This window comes from Tauraco erythrolophus, chromosome 18, assembly GCF_009769465.1.
Source record: "Tauraco erythrolophus isolate bTauEry1 chromosome 18, bTauEry1.pri, whole genome shotgun sequence".
In the NCBI taxonomy this organism is placed as follows: Eukaryota; Metazoa; Chordata; class Aves; order Musophagiformes; family Musophagidae; genus Tauraco; species Tauraco erythrolophus.
Genome location: NC_141482.1, coordinates 17,838,948 through 17,849,518, shown reverse-complemented (window position 1 = coordinate 17,849,518; position 10,571 = coordinate 17,838,948). Strand labels below are relative to the sequence as shown.

The 10,571-nt window shown below is 48.0% G+C and overlaps 2 protein-coding genes across 2 annotated transcripts; one reads left to right on the top strand and one right to left on the bottom strand.

The window, feature by feature from the left end:
- The first annotated feature begins 100 nt into the window (after positions 1–100).
- Positions 101–6,628, top strand: DDX27 (DEAD-box helicase 27). The gene is made up of 21 exons (XM_086622712.1): positions 101–190; positions 376–510; positions 614–673; positions 977–1,130; positions 1,487–1,533; positions 1,695–1,781; positions 2,518–2,623; positions 2,704–2,877; positions 3,195–3,345; positions 3,501–3,600; positions 3,710–3,851; positions 3,923–4,076; positions 4,196–4,277; positions 4,351–4,528; positions 4,669–4,775; positions 4,950–5,055; positions 5,159–5,253; positions 5,356–5,482; positions 5,769–5,853; positions 6,055–6,129; positions 6,411–6,628. Exons 1-21 carry the CDS (start codon positions 101–103, stop codon positions 6,424–6,426), a joined length of 2,271 nt encoding a protein of 756 aa, XP_086478838.1. The 3' UTR covers positions 6,427–6,628.
- A 998-nt stretch (positions 6,629–7,626) lies between these two features.
- Positions 7,627–10,132, bottom strand: SNRPB (small nuclear ribonucleoprotein polypeptides B and B1). Its single transcript, XM_086622841.1, has 7 exons — positions 10,052–10,132; positions 9,823–9,974; positions 9,197–9,308; positions 8,778–8,930; positions 8,234–8,372; positions 7,937–8,062; positions 7,627–7,738 (listed from the first exon to the last, which is right to left on the bottom strand). The coding sequence occupies exons 1-7, from the start codon at positions 10,052–10,054 to the stop codon at positions 7,701–7,703; spliced, it is 723 nt and encodes a 240-aa protein (XP_086478967.1). The 5' UTR covers positions 10,055–10,132; the 3' UTR covers positions 7,627–7,700.
- Positions 10,133–10,571: the final 439 nt, after the last annotated feature.

The window sequence follows — 10,571 nt, the reverse complement described above, 5'->3', positions numbered from 1 at the left end:
CGCTGCCCCACCCACAAGCGGGCTCGCGCCGGCTGCGCGCACGCCGGGCTGCGGGCTCACGTGACGCGGGGTTCCGGGGCGGGGTTGCGGGGCTGCGGCCATGCTGCAGCGCCTGGGACTGGTGGGCACTATCGCCGAGGGGGATGCGGGGCCCGAGGAGCCTGAGTCTGGCGGCTCTGAGGATGAGGAGGTGAGGCCGGGCAGGACCTACTGCCCGGATCGTGGCCGGGTTGGTCAGGCGAGAGTCAGCCCGGGTTGCGTTGGGCCGGGTCGGATCGCGCGGAGCGGGGCGGGGGCCGTCCGGGGGCCGTCCGGGGGCTGTCCGGTCCGACTGTCCCGACTGTCCCGAGTCGTTGCTTATCGACGTTCCCGCAGGAGCTGCGCCGCGCGCCAGGCCCCTGGCGGCGGGGCCCTACAGGCGGGGACTTCAGTGCCGGCTTCGTCTTCGGCGAGGCGGAGGCCGGCGGGGAAGGCGCCTGGGCGGCAGCGCTGCGCCAGCTCCGCGGCAAGGTGAGGCCCGGTCCGGGACTGGCGCTGCAGCGCCTGGAGGCCGCAGTGCCCCCCGCTCTCCTGGGCTCCTCTTACAATGCCGCTTTTGTGATTTCCTGCCTAGAGAGCGGCTACGACGCTGGATGAGAAGATTGAGAAAGTGAGACAGCAAAGGAAGCTCCAGGTCAGGTCCTTTCTCTCTCGTTACTGAAAAGTCTGTGTGCATTCGGCCTTCTCCTGTGCTCCCTCCGGAGGCACAGGCTCTGAAAGCAGCCTGAGGTGCGGGGCTCAGTCTGCAGCTCGTCGCCTCCGCTGGGTTTACAGTCACACCTGGTGTGTTGCTGGACTGTTGAGAATGCCGAATTGTGAATGCTTAAGGTTATGCAAAACCATGGATCTGTGAATGGCCTCATGATAAAAACAAACAAAAGCTCACAGAGGATTTACATTTCTTTTTTATCTTTTTTTTTTTTAAATCTTTATCTAGGAAAGAGAAGCTAAACAAACCAAAGTGAGAGATGAAGATGCAGAGACTGAGGCTAATCAAACCAAAAAGGGGGAGTGTGGGGATTTCAGTAGGGAAGAGGAAGATGTGGAGTCTCAGTATTCATTGGATGATGAAACTATCTTCACAAAAGCAGGTATTAGCAGTATGTAGAGAGATGGCCAGGAGCAACAATCTGACAGGCTTTTGGTTCACTGGAGAAAATGTAGTGAAGCCTTGCTGGGAGTGGGCAAGAGCCTCATTTTTTGTTATCTTCCCTCTGATTTTGGTCAAGCTTATTTTGAATGATAGCCATAGTACTTTAGTTGAACTTGTCCCTAAGGAAGGATATTTGCTTGGCATTTTACTCCATTGCATGCCTGTACTTGTTTCTGAGGCTTCTCCCTCACTAGCTCATTCAGAGTAGACAGTATGAGATGAAAGTAGTCACCATATCTTGTTACGTGTTTAGCTGTGCTTGTTAATTCCTGTCACATTTCTCTTTCTCTGCAGATACAGTCAAAGTGAAGGAACAGAGGAGATCGAAAAAGGGAGAAATTGTAAGTGTTCAACAGAATGACACTAGGTCATTCTCCAGCATTTCTTCTGTAGGAATTTGACTTTGGTTAACTGTAGCTCAAAAAACAGCCCAGAGCCCATTAATAACATGTTGTGTTGCTGCCTTGTATTGTTCCAGTTTTGTTGTTGTTTCTGTTTCTAGGAAGCAGAGAGCTTTTTTGAAGATGCCTCTCAATATGATGATAACTTGTCATTCCAGGACATGAATCTTTCACGACCTTTGCTAAAGGTATTTACCTAGTTTAGTTATTACATACGTTACTATGAAGAGTGTTATACAGCCTCCCTTCCACCAATCAGAGCTGTCAAATTCCTATTCTCTTTGCAGCCTTTCTGAAAAGGAAGTTATGTGGGAGATAGTGTGATAGTCCTGTAGGAGCTGTTGTTCCCAAATAATGGAAGCCATTGTTTGATTTGCAATATGTCAACACTATCTTGAGAGAGACCTGTGACAGAATCATAAAATGGCTGAGGTTGGAAGGGACCTCTGGAGGTCATCTTGTCCAAGCCCCTGCTCACACAGGGCCACCTGGAGCTGGTTGCCCAGGACCGTGTCCAGATGGCTTTTGAGTATCTCCAAGGATGGACACTGCAGCCTGTCTGGGCAACCTGTGACACAGTGAAAAAGTGTTTCCTGGTGTTCACAGGGAACCTCCCGTGTTTCAGTTTGTGCCCATTGCCTCTGGTCCTGTCACTGGGCACCACTGGAAAGAGCCTGACTTTGTCCTATTTCAGTCTCCCTGATAAGGTCCTCCTCAGGTCTTCTCTAGGCTGAGCAGTCCCAGCTCTGTTAGCCTTTCCTCATATGTGAGGTGCTCCAGTCCCTTCGTAATCTTTGTGGCCCTTTGCTAGACTGTCTCCAGTATGTCCACGTCTCTCTTGTACTCGAGAGTCCAGAACTGGAGACAGTACTCCAGTTACGGCCATACCAGGGACAGAATTTAATTGCTCAATCTTCTTTGTAGGCAATCACAGCTCTTGGCTTCAAGCAGCCAACCCCAATTCAGAAGGCTTGTATCCCGGTGGGTCTTCTGGGGAAGGATATTTGTGCCTGTGCTGCCACTGGGACAGGTAGGGGGTTGAGCAGGGCACAGGAAACATGGAGAATTAGCTATTCACAATAATTAGTAATTCTTAATTTTCTTCTTTAGGTAAAACAGCTGCCTTCATCTTGCCTGTCCTTGAGCGCCTGATTTACAAACCTCGTCAGGCTCCAATAACACGGGTATTGGTTCTAGTGCCAACACGAGAACTGGGTATTCAGGTGCACTCGGTCACAAAACAGCTGGCACAGTTCAGCAGTGTCACAACTTGCCTTGCTGTAGGTGAGTATTAAGTTGTTTATGTGAACTGTGCAGCTTGCTGTAAACTGCTGTGCAGAACTGGGAATTCTGTGTTATAAAACTGGAGAATGTACGGTTATTGCAGGCGTGCGTCTAGTAGGTGTGCTGTTTTAAAATCCCACTTTCCAATACCGTACTGTACTTTTTGTTTGTAGGTTTCTGAGAAAGAAAAGGTGAGGTCACTTCTAATTGTGAACATGGTGTTAGTCTGAGTTGTTTCCCATACCTCAGGCAATTTGCATCTGTACTCTACTGCAACCTGCTTAGGGAGTCAGTAGTCCATGTTTACTCTCTTTCAGGTGGCCTAGATGTGAAGACTCAGGAAGCAGCTCTTCGTTCTGGGCCAGACATTCTTATTGCCACTCCTGGGCGACTGATTGATCATCTCCACAACTGCCCTTCTTTCCACCTGAGCAGTGTTGAGGTGCTGATTTTGGATGAAGCGGACAGGTAGGCTAAGCAAGGTAGCAGTGAAAAAGGAGATGGTAGTTTTCTGCTTTCCTTTTCGCAGGCTATAGGGCAGTCTTTGTTGCCCTGCCTTAAGTAGTGTTTCTTAGCTAGAAGCAGAGGAAGCTGCCTTACCTTGCTGTTTTTCTCCTGTGTAGGATGCTGGATGAATACTTTGAGGAACAGATGAAGGAAATAATCAGGTTGTGCTCCAGCCACCGTCAGACAATGCTTTTCTCTGCCACAATGACAGAGGAGGTAAGACAGGCTACTGAGAAGCATATTGAGACAGAAAGTTGAATAGAAGTTTGTCTGGTCTTTTACCAGAGATAATGTGGACTGTTTTTTCCTTAACCTGTTTTGATAGGTGAAAGATTTGGCTTCCGTTTCCCTGAAAAATCCCGTCCGCATTTTTGTGAACAGTAATACAGATGTTGCCCCTTTCCTGCGGCAGGAATTTGTCCGGATCAGAGCCAACCGAGAGGGGGACCGTGAGGCCATTGTATCAGGTTAGTGAGCAAAAAAAAGCTGGAATTGATAGGTGACTATGAAGCAGGCTCCTGAGAGAACTTTCTTTCAGCTCTACTGACACGAACCTTCCCAGATCATGTGATGCTTTTCACCCAGACCAAGAAGCAAGCGCACCGTATGCATATCCTACTTGGGCTGATGGGCCTACGGGTTGGTGAGCTTCATGGGAACCTCTCTCAGGCACAGCGCCTGGAAGCACTCAGGTATTAGCAGGCTTAGTAGTTGGCAATCATAGGCAAAAAAGAAGTTAGGAGTTGGAAGTTTTAGGGCAGAGGTGAATTGCTCTATTCATTGCTAATACATTTGCTATCTCCCTGCTCAGGCGCTTTAAGGATGAGCAGATCGATATTCTGGTAGCTACAGATGTGGCTGCACGTGGACTTGATATTGAAGGTGTCAAAACAGTGAGTATTTGCAGTGCTCAGCTTTTTAGTGAGTCCTTTAATGTTTTCCCTGCTAACACCATTTCTGTTATAGGTAATCAATTTTACCATGCCCAACACCACCAAACACTATGTTCATCGAGTGGGTCGGACAGCAAGAGCAGGCAGGGCTGGTCGTTCAGTTTCACTTGTGGGTGAGGAGGAGCGCAAGATGCTGAAGGATATTGTGAAGACTGCCAAAACACCAGTGAAAGCCAGAATTCTCCCCCAAGGTACACACTTCACTGAGGTAGAAAACAGGAAAGCAGTACATGGGGAATATCGTGGTACAGAGGGACACTAAAAGAGGTGCTGAAAAACAAGGTGGACTTTATATGAGATGCTTCTTGTGTTCATATTGTGTTGTTTTCAGATGTTGTACTAAAATTTCGAGAGAAGATTGAGAAGCTAGAGAAAGATGTGTATGCTGTTCTGTGCTTGGAGCGTGAGGAACGTGAGATGCAGCAGTCAGAGGCCCAGGTAAGTGGTTTTTTAGGATTTTTTTTTTTTTTAACCTTAGTTTTTTTAGGATCTGGAGTAGCTATAGTGCATAAGGAGGTCACCCTAATGTACATAATCTGCCTACTTTAGAAAGGGAAGAGAGAGATGGTTTTTTAGCCACCATGAGCTCACTTCTTGCCTGAATTATCTCAGATCAATAGGGCAAAGAAGCAGCTGGAGACTGGAAAACAAGAGACTGTGGGTGAGGGTTTGGAGCGGAGCTGGTTTCAGACCCGTGAGGAGAGGAAGAAAGAGAAACGTGAGTCATAACTCTGCTGCCATGTTAAATTCCATAGCTGCAACTGAACTCTGCTCTGTACTTCAAGAGATTCTTTATTCCGTGTTTGTCTTTATCTCTCCAGTGGCTAAAGCCCTGCAGGAGTTTGACCTAGCATTACGAGGCAAAAAGAAAAGGAAGAAATTTATGCAGGACAGACAGAAAAAAGTCCAAATGACAGTGAGTACATTAATGGACAAGTGAGACCTCGGGTGGCCTATCCAAGTTTTCCCCTTAGCAAAATCTCACATTACTGTAAACTTGTGTTTTAACACCTTTCAGCCAGAGGAGAGATCACAGTTTGAAATCTTGAAATCTCAAATGTATGCTGAGCGGCTGGCAAAAAGGAATCGCCGAGCAAAGAGAGCCAGAGTCTTGCCAGAAGAGGAACCAGTGCCAGTACCAGCAGGTGGGCGCTTTTTTTTTTTTTACAGCTGACTTACACTTACAGTAAGTGACCTTATGTCACTTACTTTGTTACAAATAGGTAAACTAAAGTAATCTGTATAGAGTGAGGCACCGATCTTTAAAGGAATGACCACTAGTGCTGGCCAGGGTGCATATTTGCAGAGAGGAGTCATCGCTTTTCCTGATGTTTAGGCTAATTGTCGTCAAGGCTACTGGGTTCTAGTAAACAAGATGATGTTGTGGCCTTCTCTTTACAACCAACGTTCTGACGATTGTGTCTGTGTTAGGCCTCAAGCGGAAGAAAAAATCGTCTGTGTTTGACGAAGAGCTTACCAACACAAGCAGGAAGGCTCTGAAGCAGTACCGTGCTGGGTAATGTCTTAGTGGAAGTACTTTACTCCAGACTTCAGTAGAGGGGATTTTTTTTTGCATCTCTGGACTTTCTCAGGGCTACTTTGGCTTATACTGGGGGGAAATGCAGGCAGAGCAGAGATTCTTGCGGAAGTACCTGTGCTATTGATGTGACTTCAGTGGTTTTTGTCTTACCTCTCCCCCTCCCCTCTCTTTAAAAAGCCCATCATTTGAAGATCGAAAACGCTTGGGTATGGCCCAACATAGGAAAGGAGGAAACTTCAAATCCAAGTCCAGGTATATCTTCATCTTCTTTCTTATTCAAGGGGTTTTTTTTCCTGCTTTCTTTCCTCCTCTTGTGATTGTTTAAAGGCCCTTGCTAAAAGGTTTGTTGGTTCTGCAGTAGCTTACCCTCCTACTGCAGGTCTGATGCTGGGGGCAATTAAGGATACTGCCTTTAATAGCATTCCTAGGCTTCTGCTTGGGAGAGCATTGCCTAGAAAACGCTCAGTGCTGTTCCTTATCTTTCATTGAGATTTGGGCTAGTGAAATGTAATTTCAAATATCTTCTTTTTCAGGTACAAGAGAAAGTAAGAACCGTAATTACCAAATGGGTAGTTTCAGACACGCTCTCTTCAGGGCCTGGATTTCTTTGTATTGCAAGGAGACAACTTCAGTAAAATTGAATATTTTTTCTTCAAGTTCTGGAATAGCTTTTAGATGTTTGTTAGTGCCTGGTTCAAGACCTTATGTGAAAACATCTTCAGCAGCCTATGCAATAAAGGATTGATTTTTGGTTGGGTTTTTGGTTTGTTTTTTTTTTTTTTTTTTTTTTACAAAGTTTACACTGTTTTATTGGATAGCTAGAGCAACTGAGAGCTGGGATATGTTACATCTTTCTGTTAGACCTCTAGTTCATGTAAGTCAAGTTGTCTTCAGGACAAAAACCAGAGAACGCTTATTTATTTGTTCATACACTTCTGTGATCTCAATTAACATGGCTGACAAGGATTTCTGTGGGACAGAGCGTACTTCTAAAATAGGGGAAAAAAGTTTTTAAGATTATCTATTGCAAAGATAGCTTCAGAGATCAGTCACAAGAATTAAAACAAGTCTCCAAGAGATTTGGTTTAATTCTACTCTACGATCTGAAGAAAGTACTATCTTCAAAAGGTAGGGAGGAGGCAGCAGCTGTACGATGAGGCAAGAAGGGAAGACTAAAACCAGAATACAGGCTGGTTTACATTGTTGGATGTACTTAATGATAGGTTTGCTCATCCTGGCTTTATTTTTTTTAGGAGAAGCAATGCAGCTTCACCTATAAAGATCAAGCAGGTTTACTGCAGGCTAATAAGGAGCAGCTTAATGCAGAGCATGAGAGATTGCATTCGTAATATAGGCACCATTGTACTTGTTCCACTGGAATAAAGCAAGGAGAATTCTGATCAGTAACCCATACTTAATTGCATGAAAATGTTAAAACTCTTCCCAACAGACTTTTTTTTCCATCAGCCTTGACAGATTTCATTGATAAGCTTTAATTCCTATAAAGAACACTGACCACTATAGACTTAAATGGCCCAGACCAACTGTTAACTTCTAAGCTGTCAATACAAATTGAGCTTTTTGCTTCAAATCTGCTCTTTCTTCTGGGGTGACTAAAGTGTAGTAGTGAAATGTAACAGCTGTATTCCTGAAATAGACCAATACAACAGTGACAAAGTATTAGGTTTTCCAACTTTATTAAAAAGGGCCAACTTTACAAGCAGTAAATATAAAATATACATAGCAAAGCTTTGACAGGTGGTACTGCTTGGTATATTCCCTTCATCAGTCTTCTTACAATTCAAAGTAGATTATAGAATATCTTACGGTCTTGGTGGTCGCATGCCAGGTGGAGGGGGTCCTGGGAATAAAGGACAGAGTTGAAGAGGAAAGAAGCGAGGCTAAACCAGAAAGACATTTTCCCCATGCCCAAAGTGGCCTTAGGACCCCTTTTTTAGCACCGAGCACAGCTAGGGAGGCATTGAAATGTATCACCAAACATTTTATTTATGTTATGACTTCTTGGAGCTTCTAGGCATTTAAGATAACCTCTGCTCACCTCTCATTCCTGGGGGTGGTGGTCTCATGCCAGGGGGTGGCATTCCCATCGGAGCACCTCGGCCAGGGGGCATTCCCATTGGTGGGCCCATGGGTGGTCTCATGCCTGGAGGAGGTCCCATCATTCCTTATGCCAGAGAAAAAACAAGCATATAAATCCAGCTGAATATTCAAGGCACTAGCTGGAGATCAGAAAAATGCTCCGTAATACCAGATCTTCATTAGACCCAGATAAATACCTCTTTATCACCAATTTTGCCACATAACATGAGCTCCTTGCTGCCCCACTAATTCCTACCTGGAGGAGGTGCTCCTCTGCTCATGGGTGGAGGAGGACCCCCACGCCCTGGTGTGTATTGAGTTGGGGCTCCTGCTATGCTAGCAGTGGCTGCTGCAGCAGCAGCTGCAACTGTTCCACGACCTTGAGGTGTCATCACCTGTAAACAAAATAAACAAGTTCACAGAGAAACAGCACAACATATGCTTTACATTGATAACTAAAAAATGAGCAAGATTTAAATTATTACCCTTCAGAAAATTACACCAGTCTCCTCTTAACATATTAAATAACACTACAAACCTGTAATACAATTCAGTGGATATTGCTTGAATTCTGTGCAAGAAGCTGCAATTTTCAAGCTGTTTCTTCCGTCTTATAAGAAAGAGTTCCTAAGGGGATCTAGTACCTAAAAAGCCTCGCTAGGCTCAAACTCCCTAGTAACGGAAACTAAGATTACCGTTCTTGCACTTTACTGGCTTCTTGCGTTATAGTGGTACCAAGAATTAAGAGCCATGCCAGAATATAGCCAACAACTCTTTTTTAATGGGTCACAGCATCTCACCTGTTGGGATGGTCCTCCCACTCCTCTGACAGGGCCAGCTAATCCTGCTGGAGCCTGTGGCATGGGTGCACCAGCTGGTACTCCCCGCCCTGCTGCTCTCCCAACTCCAGGTCCTCCAGCAGCTCCAGCAAGAGGTACCCGGGCAATTCCAGTCTGAAAATAGAGACCGCCCCCACAAAAAAAAGAAAGATTTATCAGAACAAAATTCCTCAGATCCTAGGGATGCCCACAGCTCTCCTTTGCCCAATTAATGTCCAAGCCCACACAGGGATCAGAAATTCCTGCAGTGAAATTCATTGACCTAGTCACAACAGCATCTGGAAGTCTAGGACAATACTGTAGTAGCATTCCCCTGCGAGGAAGCAAATTTATCAGTTGTCCCTTCCCCTTCTCCTTAGCTCTGCACTCATTCTCCTTACATCTTTTGGAGGTGGTCCTTCAACTGTCATGGACACCAGGTTTTCTCCTCGCAGCAAGACAAGACCAAGGACTCGTTTCTCTTCACGCTCTGGCTGTTTTGAATTTTTAGGTCTAATGTGAAGAAAAAGAATATATTGCAAGCCAAATCAATACTGCTTTTTGAATTTGCAATAGAATATATGACCAGTCTACTCCAGAGAGGGAGAAGCTACCATACACGCCAAGTTATGCCTCAAACCAAGTATACAGAGAAGTCTAAACACAAGATGCATATTATCTCCATCATTTTTTTCCCCCATGATGCTTCTGGAACTGTTACAGTGGCTACGTTTGCATCACAGAAAGGTACATTTCGGTTATTATGAAAGAATTGAAGCAAAGCGCCCCTTGAACCTTGGTAATTCGGGGATTTGATGGATGGGACTAAGCTCATGACTTTCTGCAGAAGCTGGCAGCGGTCGGTGCCCAGCTGCTGTGCCGGCTCTCTGCTCTGAGCAGCAGGAGGCCCCGGGGCCTTCCGCTGCACCGGGGCAGTGGGGCCCGGCGCCGCCGGCGGGGGAACGGGGCTGGCGGGGCAGCGCTCGGCGCCCCGGCCGCCCACGGTGGGCCGTGCCGCGCCGCTCACTTGATCTTGCGGAACTCGTCGCAGTCGCAGAGGATGAGGTTCATGTGCTTGTCGAAGGCCTTGAAGGTGCCGATGAAGACGCGACCGTCCTGCAGGATGCACCGCATGCGGTAGTCGATGTGCTGCAGCATCTTGCTGCTCTTCCCCACCGTCTGCAAGAGAGCGGCGTTACACCGAGCGCCGGGGCGGAGCAGGGCTCGCTGCGCCGCGGCCGGAGCGCCCGGCTCACCATGGCTGCAGCTCTCCGCGCTCCCTCTCGCCGCCGCTGCCGTCACTCGCTCCCGAAACACCGCCCGCTCCGCCGGAAGCTCCTCCGCGCGGCACCCGCAGCTTCCGCCTGCCCGCACGCGGCTGCCCCGCCAGCGCCGCGCACCGCTCCTTCCGGCGCGCGATGGACGCATTTCCGGCGCCGGGGCGGTGCGTGCCGCCTGAGGGGGCGGGTAGCTGCTCCAGCGTTTCCCGCCAGCTCCGCGGGCGCGGCGGTCGGCAGAGCTGCCGGGAAGGCTGCTCTGCATGAGCGGCGGAGACCCGGTCCCGGCCGGTCCTGGCGGCGGGCACCCTTGGCACGGGGAACTGACGTGAGCCCTCCCGTGGCGGCCCGAAGGAGCGGCGGGGCGCAGGGACAGGGGGACTCGGTTAACGCAGTTCATCGAGGCTGCGGAGAGGGGTCCGGGAGCGCGCTGCCTGCCACGCACGAGGGGTGACGGGAGCAACGGCGGGAGCGCGTGCCGCTGCCCCAGCAGGTTCAC